The following is a 17419-nucleotide window of genomic DNA, read 5'->3' as shown; positions in this document are numbered from 1 at the left end:
GTGTCCGGAGCCTGTGCTCTGCAACAGGAGAGGCCACAACAGTGAGAGGCCGGCGTACCGCAAAAAAAAAAAAAAAAAAAAAAAAAAAAAAAAGTAGCCTTCTGCCTCTGCCTGGGTCTGTGAGGGCCAAAGAGACACCCCTAGGGCTGTTTTATTTTGGTGGGGTGACAAATGAACTTGGCCTGAGAAATGGGATCGGCTGGGCTAAGACCTGCGGAGGACTCAGAGCTGCTGTTTTCTTTGTTAAGTTGGTCCAAAGTTTGCTTGGAGGAAGCCCGAGGGACCCAGGGAGGTAGAGACTAGGAGCTCATTTTGATATCTGAAAACCGCAGCCGCCTGCACGTGGGAGGCTCTGAGAGCAGGCTTGCCTCACACGCCCCCTCACTGTGGGTCACCTGGGAGCACCAGCAGCAATTTGGGAGATTTCTGAGCTCAAGGAGGAGTCTTTGGGGAGGGCTTGCTCGGAGCACACCCCGTTCCCTCCCCCTGGGCTGAGGGAAGCATGGGACCAGCCCTGCCCCAGCCTGTCCTCATTGGCTGGCATGAGGCAGAGGGGGCTTTAAAAAGGCAAACGTGTCTGAGCTGGGGACCTGAGCCTGTGCTGCTGGAAGGCCGGGTGCCCCCCTCCAGCTGGCACCATGCAGCTCTCTCTTGCCCTGTGTCTCGTCTGCCTGCTGGTACACGCAGCCTTCCGTGTAGTGGAGGGCCAGGGGTGGCAGGCCTTCAAGAATGATGCCACGGAAATCATCCCCGAGCTGGGCGAGTACCCCGAGCCTCCGCCAGAGCTGAACAACAAGACCATGAACCGGGCAGAAAACGGAGGGAGGCCTCCCCACCACCCCTTTGAGACCAAAGGTATGGGATGGAGGAGAGCCTTTTTAGCATAAGGGTCCTGGGAGGGTTCTCTTTGGGGAGGTTTTGAAGACTGGGGTAGACTGTCAGCCGCTGCCAGCACCGGTGAAGGCACCATCTTGCCTGTAGGCAGGGTGAGGATGGCATGCCAGCGTAGCCCTGGAATTCAAGTGCAAGGGTGTGGGGCTGGTAGGGGGCTGGCAGCGAGAGCCCAGAGCAGGAAGGAGGCTGAGGTGGAGAGGGACAGCCTCAGGGGCTCAGAAAGGAGATTTCAAAGAATCCCCTCCTGAGAAGAGAGGAGCAGGGTCCAGCTGCTGACACCACTGGGGAGGAAGTCAGGCAAGGGGGCCTCACGTCGACGAGCGCCTGCTGGGTGCAGATACTACATGGGCTGTGCGTGAACCACACCCTGGGGAGCTCCCAAGTGGAAGGTGAAGAAACGGAGGCTTCAGAGAACAAGTAGCTTGTTAGTGAGTAGAGAGCTGAGATTTGAAGCCAGTTGGATCCAATTTCAAGACAGCCCCGGTGGGGGACTGTGTGGGGGGCATCGGAGGCCGAAAGCCAGAGCAGATCCCTGCAAAGCAGTGGGAAAGGGACACCAAAGAGGCACCCCTTCAGCTCCCACCACCCATGGTCTACCCAGTGAGCTGGCACTCGAGGGAATAGGAGCTGCAGGCAGTTTTAGCTTCTGACCTGGGTGGTACCTGGGTCCAGGCCCTGGAGGGGAGGCAGCATCCTCTGTGCAGGGTGTGGACACAGGTGGCACCATCTGTCCTGAATCCCCACCCCAGACCCTGACTTGCCTCCTTCCTGGGAGGGACACTGACCCTAGCGGAAAGGCAGTGGTCCCAGTGGAGGGCACACCTGGGTTCCTGGTCAGGCCTGCACATAGAATCCTGGGGGGCAGTGTGCACAGCTGGCTCTGCAGCTGGCAGGAATGGCTGGGGGCGGGGGCTGGAATGACGCTTCAGAGTGAGGCCCTCTGGCTATGGTCCGGGTGGGAGAGGAGTCCACTGCCCAGGCCCCTGCATCCCATCCTGCCCTGCCTCACAACCAGCTGGGAATGGGGGTCTGCAAAGGGCACCCCCCCGAAGTGGCCTCTCCCCTGCTCCTGCCCAGGGAAGGTCAACTAAGCTCAAGCAATGGACTGTAGGGGACCCAAGCACAAGACGTCCTCCCTGGGCTCCCATGAGAGCTACAGGCTGGGAGGAAGCCACGTGCTCAAAACAAAGTCGCCCTTTGCAGAGGAAGCGCCTAACCTAGGGGTACTATTCTTGGAAAGCCCCAAAGCCTCCTTTTCTGGGCAAACAGGCCACGCCCACACACCAGCCCTGGGGCCTGGGAGCGGAGGTGAGGATGCCAAACCAACCCAGAAGCCAGGAGGCCACAGCCATGGGCGAGGGAACCCTGACCTCTCCGCTGCTGTGCTTGTTCTCACGGGGGTGGCGGGGGGGTGGGGTCGGCCTTCTTTGCCTCCTCTCTGGTTTTGGACTTAGGACTATTTTTCATCCCTTTGTGTCACATTGGAACTGTCCCTATGAGACCCTTGGGGATGGGCAAGTGCTCACACAAGGACAAGCTGTTTAAAAAAGCTCCCACCCATCTAAGCCCACACTAGGAGATATGATCAAGGCGTCTTCGGGGACAAAGCCAGGCCTTAGAGCCCAAACTTTCTCTGCCCAGGGAGCAAGCCTGTGCCACCACTGGCTGTCCATCAAATGTCACAGAAGAGACTCGCCCGGCACGGTGCCTGGTACACAGCACGTGCTTAATAAATGTTTGTGGCCGCCAAAGCTGTAGGTTTTCAGTCAGAGCTTGGTCTCCCTCTGGTAGGGAAGTAACCATAGTAAAAATAGTAAAAAGCAGGCCTTTGTCCCCCACCCAGCATCCCTCGGTGCTCGGGCACACAGCTTCCACCCTTGTGGGAGCTGAGAAGCTCTGGGACCCCAGAGGAGCAGAGTCAGGAGCTCCTGGAAAGAGCTTTTCCCTCTCTGGACCTCAGTGTCCACAGTGATAATGAGGGGGTTGGACATGCTGCCATTGGCTCCTTTCAAGTCTGACGACTTCAGTCTCCTCTCCACCTCCCCGTCCATCCTTCTTCTCAGTAGCTGCCCTGCTTCATTATCTTCAATTAACCCCTACTCCTTTTTCCATCCCCCGACTCCCAGTCTCCCCTCCCAACAGGCTGGAAAAGGAATTTGGGAGAAGCCAGAGCCATTCAGAGAATGTGGCTAATACCTACCCTACTGAGGCCCTGTGGCACAGATGTGACTTAAGTCTGGCAAAGAGGGCCCCCTTGGAGAGGAATAATAATAACATAATAACAGTCAACACTTCCAGCTCTTAGTATGTTCCAGGCAGTGTCCTCTGCATTATAGATGTAATGGATTAGCTCACTGAATCTTCAAGACAACCCATTTTACAGATAGGAAGCGCAGAGAGGTTAAGTAACTAGTCCAAGGTCACACAGTCATGGAGCTGATATTTGAACTGAAGCAATCACTTGGCTCCAAAGTTTTAGGGGGAGAGGGTGGATCGGAGATCTTTCCCCCAACTCCAGAGTACCTGGGCCCCTCCCGTAATAGATCCCCAGAGGCAAAAGCGTCAAGGGAGAGGCAGGTTTGGAAGAGGCGGAGTGGTTTGGAGGGAGGCGGGACGGATGGTCGCCCTCACGCGCGCTTCTCTCCGCAGACGCTTCCGAGTACAGCTGCCGCGAGCTGCACTTCACCCGCTACGTGACGGACGGGCAGTGCCGCAGCGCCAAGCCGGTCACCGAGCTAGTGTGCTCGGGCCAGTGTGGCCCGGCGCGCCTGCTCCCCAACGCCATCGGCCGCGGCAAGTGGTGGCGCCCGAGCGGGCCCGACTTCCGCTGCATCCCCGACCGCTACCGCGCGCAGCGGGTGCAGCTGCTGTGTCCCGGCGGCGCGGCACCGCGCGCGCGCAAGGTGCGCCTGGTGGCCTCGTGCAAATGCAAGCGCCTCACCCGCTTCCACAACCAGTCTGAGCTCAAGGACTTCGGGCCCGAGGCCGCCCGGCCACAGAAGGGCCGGAAGCCGCGGCCCCGCGCCCGGGACGCCAAAGCCAACCGGGCGGAGCTGGAGAACGCCTATTAGAGCCCGCCCGCCGTGCCGCGCCCCCAGCGGGCGCTCCCGACCCAGGCGCCCCAGGTTTCCGCCCCTTGCGCGCGCGGTTTGATCGTTTGTGTTTCACTTTAAATACCTGCAACCCAGGGCCGGGAGCTGAAACCTTCCCGGCTGCAGGCCCTGGGGATCCGGGTGTCAGCAAAGCGCTCCCCCCCACCCCCGCCTGCAGAGGGGGTCCCCAGGGGCATGGGAGGGAGCTGAGAGTCACAGACACTGAGCCACGCAACCCCGCCCTCCGGGCCGCCTACCTTTGCTGGTCCCACTTCGGAGGAGGCAGAAAAGGAAGCATTTCACTGCCCTGGAGTTTTAAGGGAGCAGTGGAGAAAAGTCCAGGGACTGGTTAGGAAAGTTCGATAAGATTCCCCTTCCCCCCGCCTCTCTGCCTGGCAAGTTGTGCCCAGAACACGTGACTGGGGTCCGTAGATAGGGTTTCTAGTCCTGGCTCTGCCACTAACGTGCCGGGTGACCTCGGATTATTACACTCTTCTCTTTCTGGACCTTGATTTCCTCTTTGTAAAATGGAAGTGGGGGTGGGATTAACATCTGGAGGAATTAACATCTGGAGGAATCTACTGTCATATAATTCCAAGGACTCGGGTGCCCTTTGAATGGGCAGAGGAGAGAGCGTTTGGATTGAGTCACTGACGTGGTCGCTTCCAGAATTCGGAGTTGTAATCCTCTGATCTGACAGCCAAAGATGAAAAACAAGCAGGGAAAGAGAAACGAGTCTATTTATGGCTGACAAACTCGTGCAAGAAGCCTGGCCTCCCAGATGTTTGGCCACCTCCACCCTCCATCTCAAAGGATGCAGAAACAGCACCGTCACCTGGGGTAGAGAAGAAGGTCCCAAGGGTGGTGGGAGGCACAGAAATCACCCCCTATTCCCAAAGAGCAACAACCCCCCCCCCCCGCCACCATGGCCATATCACCCTCTGCAGAGAAGCTCAAGGTCCCAGCACCCTGGGCTTCCGGGCCCAAGAGAGTAGCCACCACCCATTCAAAGGCCAATGGGTCCCTTCCAAGGCACTTCCGCCTGCCTACCACTCACGGACACATTTCTGTCTGGAAAAGAGCTTCTCACTGCTGTTATGTGTGATGGCATAGCTTACATTAAAATAATATTATTGGGGAAGAAATTACAAGTGCTGTATATATGCTGAGAAGCTGCAAAGCTTAATGCTGCCATCCAAAAATCTTTTGGAAAATCATTTCCAGACACCACTTACTTTCTGTGCAGTTTTTAATTGCTAAAAAAAAAAATTTTTTTTTTTAAACAGAAGCACATGCCATGTGAAAGCCTGCCCAGCTGGTCGTTTCTGCAATCTTTTCATGTGGAATTTGTCCACAAGAATGAAAGTAGCAGTTTTAAAAAAAAGTTAAGTTACATATTTATTTTCTCACTTAAGTTATTTATGCAAACGTTTTTCTTGTAGAGAATGACAACGTTAATATTGCTTTATGAAATATCAGTCTGTTCTTTCAGAATCCAGAAACATTGTTAATAAAGACAATGAATTGTTACGGAAAGGATGTGGTCTTGTTTTGTCAACCACACGTGGTCATTTCTGTCAACGTTAACATCTTTCTCTTGGTCACTAGAGCTTAAACCTGGGAGGCACCTTTGATTGTGTTATGGTGGCCCTTGTGGCAATTATGTCCTTCCTTTGAAAGGTCATGTTCATCCCTTCCTTTCCAAACCGAGACCTCATCCCTTCACCTCGGCCATTGTATTAACCTCAGCCTGGTGTCCCTTTAGCAGCCTGCCCTTCACACTGTCTTCCAAAAACACTGTTCTCATCACATCCTACCCCTGCTCAAAAATCCCTCAATAGCTTCTCCTTGCCCAGGATCAAGTTCAGGCTTCTCACTCTGACACGGAAGTCAGCTTGATTCCCATCCCCCATTCTCCCAAACTCCCTTAATTACTCCCAAGTGGCCGCAGACTGTCCTGATCCTTGCCCGCCCGGCTTACCGCCCTTGCTTACCACCCCCAACAACTCCTGCTCTTTCTCTGGGGTGCATGTTCTTTGTCACCTCTACCGTGAACCTTCCAGAGATAATCCAATCCCCGATGATCCCTCTCTCCTCAGATGTCCAGCCCCTTCGTCCGTGCCACTCCTTTGGTTTCTGATTCTGTGTCTTCCATTGGACATTCACTCATGGACCGCCTGTTTCACCTGGCGGAGCTGTGAGTAGTACTGGGATAGACACAAAGCCAAGTACATGTTAGGACCAGCTCACAGGAGCTCAGTCAAGCTTTTTCCCGAATGTGAATTTTATGCCTCCCCGGTGAACTCGTAAACCCCTTCACAAGCAGGGACGTCTTGTGCTTCTCTCAAAACTCTTACCTCGCCTAATAGTTCTGGACGCTAGCTGAGAATCAAGAAATATTCTTCCATTGCCATAAGGAGGGATGATCAACTGCAAAACTTTGAATGAAGTCCAGCCCATCTTGGGGTAACCCCACCCCCAAAGTAAGCTGAGGTCCTCCCCCTAACTTTTCCCTTTAACTCTCGATGAGCGCTCCGAAATTCATTATCATCATCAAGTCTTTGATAGGTGTCAGTGGGTGTTGCCGCTTCCAGGGCCCAAGGAGACCTTAGTGAGACCCTACAGGGAATCCACGCATCGTCAGGAGTGTCCCAGGGTCCAGAACACGAGAGCAGGTAGGAAATGGATACATCGTCCAGCCCCCAGCTGCAGTGTGGCACAGGTGGGTGGGACACGAGCTCTGGAGCCAGGTTTGTGTTTGAATCTGAGTCATGGGCTGAGTTCCTCTCCCTGACACTCGAGCTGCTCAGAGCCTGGTTGGGTGGGCACGTGGGCAAATCATCAGGTCACATTGTCCTGTACAAAGTGTTATGAGGACCAAGGACGGCAGTGATTTACTCTGTGGTGGGTGGGGATGAGGGATAAAGCTCAGGGAGGGTTTCACGGAGGTGTGTGCTCCTTAGCGGTTCGCCAGGTGGAGAAGGGAGCAGGGACGTTCTAGGTAGAGGGCACGGCCCAAGCCGAGGCACTGAGGCTGAAGGTTCGTGGGCAGAGGAGACTCAATTCCTTAACGTGTACTGAGTCCTCGTCGTGCGTAAGGTAGCGTGGGGGAACCAGGGATTCAAACCAATGCCCCAACCCCGAGATACACCTAGGGTCGGCTTCTGGGACCCGGAGATCCAGGAGGGATGAGCCCAGGCTACACTCCCATTACCACGAGGGGAAAACAACCCAAATCTAAATTGTAGGTCGGGCTGGGAATTATTTATGGAAAGTTATATTCTACCTACATGGGGTCTCTGAGCCTGGCGCCGATCAGAAACGGAACAGACAACAGGCTCAGCTGGGAGGGGCAGCGTTCTGCTGCAGGAGCATATGCTCTGGGGGTGCAGCCAGACGTGCGGCTGTATTAATAGTCAGAGTCAGACAGACAGAGGGACAGAAGGAAATAGGTCTCTCTGTCTCTCTGTCTCTGTCTGTCTCTGTCTCTCTCTCTCACACACACACACACACACTCCAAGGGGCTCCACCTAGACTGCAAGTACAAACCAGACCACCTTTGCCCAAGGAGGTAGAGTGAAAGAAACTCAAAGAAGCCAAACGGCAACCAAACGTCCCCATTCTCCTCGAAGCAGGCAGGACTTGGGCAGTTTGGGAGGGTGGAGAGCCTGCAAAAGCCACCTGCCTGTGAGCCGAGCTCAGAAACACAGCAGCTGGAGGCTGGTACCATACCCCACACCCCTCGTACCTGATCCCAGACGCAGGCCTGCCCTAATTCCTGATCATCGATTCTAGCTCTGGGTCCTGCAGTCGTTCCTGCCCTCCCCTCCCCCACCCGTTCCTGGAGTGCATCCTCTGTCTCCTCCCTTGTCCAAGGGCAGGCAGAGGCGCAGATCTGGCAGCTTTGACCAATAGCTGAAGTTCCTTTTGTGGCCAGAGGGGCAGGAGGCAGGGGGACTGTCGCTCTTAATGAAATCACGCACCTGGTTTGTCCAGGACACCTATTGGCGCAGCGTAATTATTAACAACTCCCACTTTTACTCTCAAAAATGTCCTGGTTTGGGCAATAAACTATACGGTTCCCTCGCTGTTAAAAGATGCAACTTTCTTTGGACTGGCTGGAGCCCAGTTACCCATTTCCAAATGCTGGTCCTCTGCCTGGGATGCTCCTTAGTGCAGGGACTCTTGTCTGTTGCTGCTCCCCAGGGCACCCCAAGTACCCAGCATGCAGTAGGCGACTTATATGCATTGCGGTCGCATAGTTGTTGTTCAGTTTATTTAGGATTTCTTCCCTCGTGAGATCAGGTGGGTGGAATAGACCGGGATGTACGGATGATGGTGAGAGGGGGGAGGCGAAGATCTGATTTCTGTGCAAAGAAGCTGTTTGCCCGGATCGTTTTACGTTAGGTTTCTGAGGATAAGACACAGCTTCTACCCTCAAGCAGTTTATAATCTTGCTGAGGGTCAAGTGGAAAATGAGGGCACTAGGTACAACTGTGGAGTATGTGACCATTTGTCACCAGAGTGATAGTCAGGGGAGGGTGGGAGCTTGAGGGAACAAGGCAGGAGTGGGGTCCTGAGCTTTGAAGGCTGCCAGGACTCAGAGGGGCGAGAGGAGAGGCAACAGAAAGAAAGGGAGCAAGGGGGGCCCATATCGGGTGGGGTGGGGTGGGGTGACGTCTGCACGGGACCCGGCATGCAACAGGCTCTCTCTCTCTCTGATTATGACAGAAGGAAGCAGAAGCCAGGAAGGAGAGAAGGGTGGGGTGGGGGGAGATACTGTCAATCACGGCAGGAGAGAGGGGGCATCAACCGGCAAGGAGGGAAGGGCTGAGCCCCATAAGGGTGGCATTGACTCCCATGAGCAAGACAAGGAGCTGGGTCGCAGGTGCCGAGGGGCGCCCCAAACGACGCTCCGTTCTCCACCAACCTGGCAGGGCTGCCTTGGAGACTAAGTCCTGTCTTTCTTACAACCTTCCTCGGCCCTAGTTCCCAATTTCCCTCCAATCACCTGGGCTGTCTGAGCTTGGGTCCTGCCCACCGAGAAGGCCAGAGCTGGCAGTGGACAGCTGCAGGTAGGAGATGGGTACCCATGAAGGAGAGTGGGAAAGGGAGATGGACAACGAAGATCCCAGACCACAGACCTCCCTTGCTCGACAACTTCCTGAGGTCTCCTCCTGCCAGCAGTTTGAAGGCGGAGGCAGGAGAAGAAGTAGGAGCAAGGAGAAGACGGACATGGAAAGAAGAGGAATAATCATTCATTCATTCCACTGAAACTGACCGAGAACCAGCTGCATGCCCTAGGCTCCAGGCACGTGGTCACCATCACGGAGCCTCTCAGAGCTCATGGTCTAGTGCTGGCAGGGGGATGGCTGTTAGATAACAAGGAAATGCACAGTATAATGCCCAGGAATGAAAAGTTCTGTAAGGAAAAACAAAGCAGGTGAGCAGACAGAGAGCCATGGAGGTGGCCAGGCCAGGCCTCTCTGAGGAGGTGGTATTTGAGATGAAACCTAAATGCAGGGAGGGCGTGAGCCACACAAGGACAGGGGATGTGTGTGCCTGGAGGGGGAACGACAAGTGCAAAGGCCCTGAAGGTAAGGAGGGGGTGGAGAAGCGACACCACTAATTGCCTTGGGTGGCTTTCAGGCGTCTCTGTGCCAAGGCTGCTAACCCCTGATCTGGAAGCCAGCGTGGTAATTACAATTATAGTGGGGAGAGGTGCGCACGTGCGCGGTGTGTGTGTGTGTGTGTGTGTGTGTGTGTGTGTGTGTGTGTGTGTAAAAGACAGAGTCTCTCTTTGTATGTTCTTCTGTCTCTGTATGTTAAAGACCAAGTGGTCCCCGGAAAAGAATAATTTGCATATTATTAATTAGGTAGCTACACATGCCTTTATTCTCTTCTTTTGAATTTTACTTTATTATACAGCAGGTTCTTATTAATTATCTATTTTATACATATTAGTGTATATATGTCAATTCCAATCTCCCAATTCAACCCACCATCACCCTCCCCGGCCCTTTCCCCCCTTGGACTCCAAACATTTGTTCTCTGCATTTGTGTCTCTATTTCTGCCTTGCAAACCGGTTCATCTGTACCATTTTTCCAGATTCCGCATATAACGCATGCCTTTATTCTTAAAGCACATAATAGGTTTGCTTAAATAAGGTCATGGGCATCGGGCAGGTGTCCTCTTTCTAGGACACACATATGTTATGAAATTCATATATAAGAGCAGAAAAGTCTGCAGTTTTCCTCTAGTGGATGCCCACAAAATCCAGCCGGGGATGGAAGCAAGGATTAGCTCGGCTTGGGAAAATGCAAACATGGATGTGTTGACTGTTTTTTCCTGCCGTGGCTCTAGCCTGGACATATACATATATGTAGAAGTATACATGTTTATTATGAGACCCTGAATCGAGGGATGGAGATCTGAAGGGTAAGCAGGAGTCTAGAAATGAATTTCTCCTGGAAAGATTCATTCTTACTTCTCGGAACTGGATAAGAACGTTCCCATCAAGGAGCACACTCATGTGAAAGCATCCACTGCAAACCCCCTCCTAGAAGACTGGCTTTCAGTCTGCTCTTTGGTTTTTGCACATGTGGTCACACGTGGGTGCATGCGTGCACGTGTGCACACACACCATCTTTACTCTGAACATATAATGTCAAACGTTCCCAGGTATTCTACAGGCCTCCTGTTTCTGCCCCTTCGTTAGCAGGTGTCCAAGAACAGTACTGGCATCTGGGGGCTGCGAATGATGCTGAGACCCAGAAGTCACATCAGATCACAATCGTGGCCAGTTATGGACAAGACAGAGCCCCTTGTCTTCCAGGGACACCAGACAAGAGGCCAGGATTGCACCACAGCTCTGCCCAGAGGACAAAAGCCACCCAAGAAGGTGGGGTGTTTTCTGTATGTGTTGCCCTCGGGGGCCCCCCAAGATCTGCCTCCTCCATCCAGGAGAAGCTGTGTGGAGACAAAGAGGCCAGCTTGGGGTCCCTTCTCTCAGTCTCCCTCCTTCCATCTTCTACACCACTACCAGATGGGTCTTTCTCTGCTTTTTAAAAATCGAAGTTCAAACTAAAAAAAAAACTTTGCTCCATTACTTCTTTTATATATAAAAACAAATAGAACATTATAGACAAAGTTCTCTGTATTTCTCCCCTTCCCCATGCTTTTCTACATATATTATCTGTAACCATATACAAATGTGTGGTTTTAAATTTTACATGCATTTTATCATACTATACATGTTCTGAAACTCACCTTTTTTTTTTTTTAACTCAAAATTATGTTTTTAAGATCTAGCCGTGTTGGATCATTTTTAACTACTGAACTCTATAACATTTTCTCACTATGTCACTATTTGCTTATCTACATTTTCCTATGGATAAGAAAATAGTGGACGTTTATTTTGTTTCCAGAGTTTTCACAAGCAATGCTATAAGGAAGTTGCCTGCATTGTTTTCCTATATAACAGAGTTTGTTCAAGACAGAAAGAAGTGAGTGTTCTAATATAAAAATTTAATCATGTTGCTTCCTTGCTCAAAATTCCTCCATGGCACCCTATTACCTAAAGGATAAACTCTAAACTCCTCAGCCTCTGGTTTCTGCCTACCTCTCCAGCCACTCATTAGACCACTGGCCTTCTTAACACTCTATTCCCTGCAATATTATGTTTCTTTTAATTTCCAAAAAGTCCAGATAGTTTTAAACCTCTGCGCTTGCACACATGCTGTTCAGTCTGCCGAGGACACCCTCCTTCCACTTCTCCGACCTGGAAAGTTTTCTTCGTCTTCAAGTCTCAAATGCTGCCTCCTCTGCGGGAGCAGACCACTGTGCTATCATGTACCTACTGCATCACAGGGCATCACACGGGCTGAACTTGGCTACGTCCCCTACCAATTGTGAGCCTAGGGAGGGCAGAGTCCCAGCCTTTGCACATTTGTAACCCCAGTGCCTTTGCACAGGCTTGGTCAGAGTCAGTGCTTAATAACTGTTTATTGAATTAATGGATGTTTGGACAGTAGGGCGTGATTTGAGCAGCAATGAAAACTCCGGCTTCCTTCTAGCTCAGCAGCAGGCAAGAGCTCTGGGACTACCTTTCCAAATGCATTTCTTTCATTCAAGTCCTTCCATAGCTTTGCAGTGTTGCTGGGGGCAGTGGGGCCCCTCCCAAGAAAACCAAGTCCGTGGTTGTTTACCCAGGACATTATCACGCGTGCAAATTACAGATACCTCTATCACTTGGCCAACAATTTGGTGTTGTGGTGTGAGGTTATTTCTATGTCTGAAGAAAACAGCTCAGCTCTGACTAAAGAAATAAATGATATCATTTTTCGTTCAGGCAACCAGATTCCTTGGTACAAAAGGCTCCCTGGGGAGAAGCGCCGGGACAGCGTGGCTCCTCTGAGGCTATTTACATCTGTCAGCTTCTCTAATCTCTGGCCTGCCTTCCTTTGCCCGTTTCCTTCCCTTCACACAGAGGTCGGTGTTGAGCCCTGTCCTTGCAAGGAGGGTGCTGGAGCCACCGTTCTCACGTATGCTCTGGGGGTGGGTGCGGGTGAGGTTTTAGCCTAGTGGCATTTGGGTTCCCCCCCCTTCTCTTTTTTCTTAGAAACCAGCCTCAATTTAAGATAATGACTCTCTTTGCTGGCTGGTGATCGCTATTTGTAGGGACTTATTTTTCCCTGGTCAATTTGGCTAAGAGAAGTTGGATCTAAAAGGGAGCATTTTCTAAAAATGTTGCTGGACAGTTCGTAGGGCACCAAGGGCGTCTTCCGGATCACCTTTACCAGGAGAGCCTGGGTGCCCTTGTCTTAAAAGGAGAGTTGAAGATGGAAACAGACTCCCGAGCCTTTTATGACCAACCGGGTCAGGATGGCTCTTTAAAATGTCACTGAAACCTGGGGTAACACAGGTCCTGAGAAGTCATTTGGTCTGGACTTAGCGGAAGTATTCCAATTACTGCACAGCTAGTCCCCACCTCCTCTCCAGCCCTGTCTGCTGTTGGTGTCCCTCACCCCTCACCGATCCTGGCTCCCCCCTCCACCCACGCTGCTCTCTGAGTTCCTCGAAACCACCAGTTTGTAGCTTATGGCAATGCTGTTCCCTCCGCCTGGAATGCTCTTCCTGAATTCTCTGCCCTCCAATCTCAGCTCAAATATCACCTCCTCCAAGGCCTTCCCTGACCTCCCCATCTGAAACAGGGCTCTACCATTCTCTTTCCCAACGCTTGTCACAATTTGTCATTTTGCATTAGTGTCACGTCGTGTCTGCTTCTGCTGCCCAATCGTAAGTTCTATTAGGCAGGGGCTGAGCTGGCCTCCTCTCCACCCTGTGCCCTGTGCTGAGACCCAGGAGCCTGGCACACAGCAGGGCTCAGGAAATGTTTGTAAATGAATGAACTGGGAAGGAGCAAAGGGGCCACCAGCCCACGCCCTCTACTATTGATTTTAATAGGACCATTGCAGGTGTCATTCAAACACTGGATCACAAACACAGCGGAGCTGCGGTCAGCTCACACAGCCCTCCTCCTGGAGAGGGGATAAGAGACTCCAGACCTGGAAAAATGTTTTGAGCTTTTCTATTTCTCATCCTTTGTTTCTTTAGCACAAGAAGCCTTCCTTTCCTTAATCACTGTTTTGCCCTGTCACCCCCCACCCTGCCCCTCCCCAGTACTCACACCTTCATCAGAGACTTCATTTTGCTAACAATACCGTTTGTAGAATCCATTTCATGTTCTCCTGGTCCTGTCGTGCTGTCTGGGGAGACCCAGGCGCACCTCTGAAGTCACAGTGGGGCTCATCCACTCCGCAGCTTCTGCTTGGCTGACCGGCTGCGTGCCCCCAGCCCCTCGGGGGCTGCAGCCAGACACCTGGGATTCCCGATGACTCCTGCGTCCCCTCATTCCCTACATCCAACCCACTGACCACCATGTATGTGATTTCTACCTTCTTCTATCTGCCTAATGTCCCTTGAATCCATTCATTTCTCTCCAGTGCCACCCGCTGGTTCAGCCACCCTCTCCCCTGTCCCTGCCTCCAAGGTTCTCCAGGCATCTGGACTTACCTCCTCCAAGCCAGTCTTCCCAAAGGAGTGGAACCGGATCCTGCCCCTCCTCTGCTTAGCACTGTGGCCTCAGGATGGTGAGCCCTCACCTCGACCGGGCCCTGGGCCAGACCTGATCAGATCTCCCAGTTCCAGCTCCTTCTTTTCCCAGTGCCTGGCAAACTCCCAGGTGCCTCGCTGGGCATCTCTCACTTCCCCCAAGACCCACGCTCTCTCACACCTCCAGCCTTTAGGCAGCTGGTCCCTCACTTAAAAGCCTTTCCTGCGTCACCTGCTACTCTTGTCTCAGCTCACATCACTTCTCCCACTGAGCTTCCCGGCCTGGGCTAGGACCCCCCCCCCCCCTGTACTCTCATGGCAGGTCATACCTTCCCTTCTTTTGCTCTTGGCATGGTGCCGTTTCATCACCAATTTACAGTCTATATTCTCTGTTAGACTGGAAGCTTCATGAGGACAGGGGCTGGCTGCCCTGCTCAGGGCTGCAGAGAAGACCCTGGTTTGAAAATTCTGTAACGTGGATGTGCAAGAGCAGCCAAACTTGAAGGAGATAAATTGACCAAACTTTGCCTCAGCAAAGGAGCCCAGCCAGGAGGATCTGACCTCCCAGGATTGGAGTTTGGAGACCCGTGGGAAAGGAGGAGCCCCAGGCATGCTGTGGTCTGATCTTGTCTTCAAGCAGGCATAACTGCGTTCCAGCAGTTATGAGACTTCTAGACGGAAGTCTGGACACACCTCCCCCTCCTCCTGGCAGGTGGCCTGAAAGAGGGCACAGCTCTCCTAACATTTGAGTGTAAGAGTGCCTGTTCCTCTCCAGCCCTGGCGCTTAAGAGGTCTACCAGATGCACCGTGTGTGTGGCGGGGGTGGAAGCGGGGTGGGGGGAGGCTTATGGAGTTTTTTTTCTCTTAAAAAGGGACTCATGATAAAAAACTGTATTGATCAGGATCCAGGCAGGGAAGCAGCGTATATGGGAATAAGGGATTTATTATAGACTTTACCCCACAGTGGGAGGAGCTGGGGAAGTGACGTCCTGAAAGGGGATTTGGACCATCAGAGAAAGTGTCACTCACCAGTCTTGCCACGGGTGACAAGTTCCAGCTTGCAAGGAAATTTGAGAAACCAAGCGTGTCCAGCTGCCCAAGGGGGGCCGTGAAGGGAGCTTGTGGAAACATCTGTAGGAGCCGTTGCTCTGCGAGGCCAGCAGGCAGGACAGGGAGCAGAGGATGCGAGGACAAGCTGGGGCAGGCAGGACACCGCTGCCCCTGTCCCTCATGGTATCTGACAGTCACGGTGCTGAGAGTCAGCGCGGCTTCACTTTACTTCTCCGAATCTCGCGGAAGTTCCTCTTTTGACCAACTCTACCCCAGACCCATGTGAAGAAAGGGATTCTGGGAAGTGTCATTCCCAGACTAACCAAGTTGGCATAATACAAAACCAGCACGAGGACCTGCCCCTCATCTCCCCAACCTCCCTCTCCTCCACCTCCTCCCGGGCCCTGGCCCTATTTACACTTCCCCATTGTGCCCCGCCCATGCTCTGCCCTTTATCTGCAATGCCCTTGCTCCCTTCTTTAGCCGGTCAACTCTACTTCCACTTCAGGATCTGAAGTTCCCTGAGAAGTCTTTCCTCTCTGAGAGCCCTGCTCCCCTTGGGGCTCCCAGAGGACTTGGTACAAACCTACTTTGCAGCTGCCGTCGCCTGCCATGTCTTCCTCATCCCCAGGTCACGGAATATCTAAGGAACAAGGAGCCTGCAGTGCCAGCCAGTGCCCAGCACGGGGTGGGGGGCTCCTGGGGGGAGCCGGCCTCCCCAGCACGGAAGCCACTCAACCACTGGTTTGGTTTGCTGTGCTTCAGAGTGACCCGGGGAGCTTGTTCAAGATTCAGGTTCCCCGTATTCACCTCCTTGAGTTCTGGCTGGGTAGCTCTGGAGCTGGGCCCAGGACCCTGCATTTTGTAGCAAACACGTTGAGTGATTCTGATGCAGGCAGACCCACCATGGGAGGTTGACTCTGACTGGGCTGAGCTTTTTTTTTTTTTTAAACAGTTTATGTCTGATTCTTTTATAGAGGAAAGTTCTGCTTCTTTTAACAGAAAAACAAATGACTTTTACATAGTTTATTAACAATACTTACTGTCAAAATATTTCTAAGTCCCTATAGGTCATATTCTGCTTTCATTGAAATCCCTGAAGCCCAGACTATGGGATTTAAAAGTTCCCACAGGGCTTCCCTGGTGGCGCAGTGGTTAAGAATCCACCTGTCAATGCAGGGGACACGGGTTCGAGCCCTGGTCTGGGAAGATCCCATATGCCGCAGAGCAACTAAGCCCGCGCGCCACAACTACTGAGTCTGCACTATAGAGCCCGGCAGCCGCAACTACTGAAGCCCACATGCCACAACTACTGAAGCCCACGCGCCTAGAGCCCGTGCTCCGCAACAAGAGAAGCCACTGCAATGAGAAGCCCACGCACTGCAACGAAGAGTAGCCCCCGCTCGTCACAACTAGAGAAAGCCCACGCACAGCAATGAAGACCCAACGCAGCCAAAAATAAATTAATTAAATTAATTAATTAATTAAATAAAAATAAAACTTCCCACATTTCCTAAAGGGTTGGGGGGGCACCAAGGAGAAGGCAATGGGGAAAAGTGTAGAGTATAGGTGTGGAGCCCTGCCAGGAGTCCGCCCTGGGCACAGAGGCCCAGCAATGCCTTGGCCCCAAGAAAATCTCCTTGCTTTCTTGGGAACCCATGCTGAGACACCCGGAGAAGGCAGCCTTTAAGGATTGGCCGTTGTCCTCTGACCCACCCATTATCCACTATGTCCTATCTTGTTCAAGCCCCAAATCCTGGCCCTCTCAATCCAGTCCCTTACTCCCTGACCTCTTCCTGAATTCGTCTCCCAGTTGGTATGTCACACACACCCCTCAGAACTGACAACTCAGAGAATGCCATCTCAAAGACTGGAAAAACCTGATTTCCCATCAATTTTTGAGGCTGCTAGTATATTATAAAATACAGCTATGCCAAAAGGAGGTTATAAAGATTGCCAGCTATTTTAATGTTTACACTGAACAGATTAATACTCTTATCAGACAATAATATGGTGAAACATTGTCATGAAACTCACCAGAAAAGTATAAATTCATAAGGCATCACAGGTGGTACTGACTGTCCAGGGGTGGGAGATAAGATCAAGGCCAAGTGACAAATGTCCTCTTTTGGTCTTGTCACAGTTGCTCTCTGGGACTAAGCATGCAACTTCATTTGAAAATAACAGTCGAAGTCTAAGTTTGAGATCCACTGAGAATATTAGACCCGCAACAATGGCCCTCCAGACGGCCTCCAAGCTCACACCCAGC

The 17419-nt window shown here is 52.4% G+C and overlaps 1 protein-coding gene across 1 annotated transcript; it reads left to right on the top strand.

Annotated features, from left to right (window-relative positions):
• The first annotated feature begins 638 nt into the window (after window positions 1-638).
• On the top strand, window positions 639-4211 carry SOST (sclerostin). Its single transcript, XM_033847962.2, has 2 exons — window positions 639-855; window positions 3544-4211. The coding sequence occupies exons 1-2, from the start codon at window positions 639-641 to the stop codon at window positions 3963-3965; spliced, it is 639 nt and encodes a 212-aa protein (XP_033703853.1). The 3' UTR covers window positions 3966-4211.
• Window positions 4212-17419: the final 13208 nt, after the last annotated feature.

Source organism: Tursiops truncatus, chromosome 20 (genome assembly GCF_011762595.2).
Source record: "Tursiops truncatus isolate mTurTru1 chromosome 20, mTurTru1.mat.Y, whole genome shotgun sequence".
In the NCBI taxonomy this organism is placed as follows: domain Eukaryota; kingdom Metazoa; phylum Chordata; class Mammalia; order Artiodactyla; family Delphinidae; genus Tursiops; species Tursiops truncatus.
Note: the sequence above shows the minus strand (reverse complement) of the source record. Positions and strands in the feature narration are given on the sequence as shown.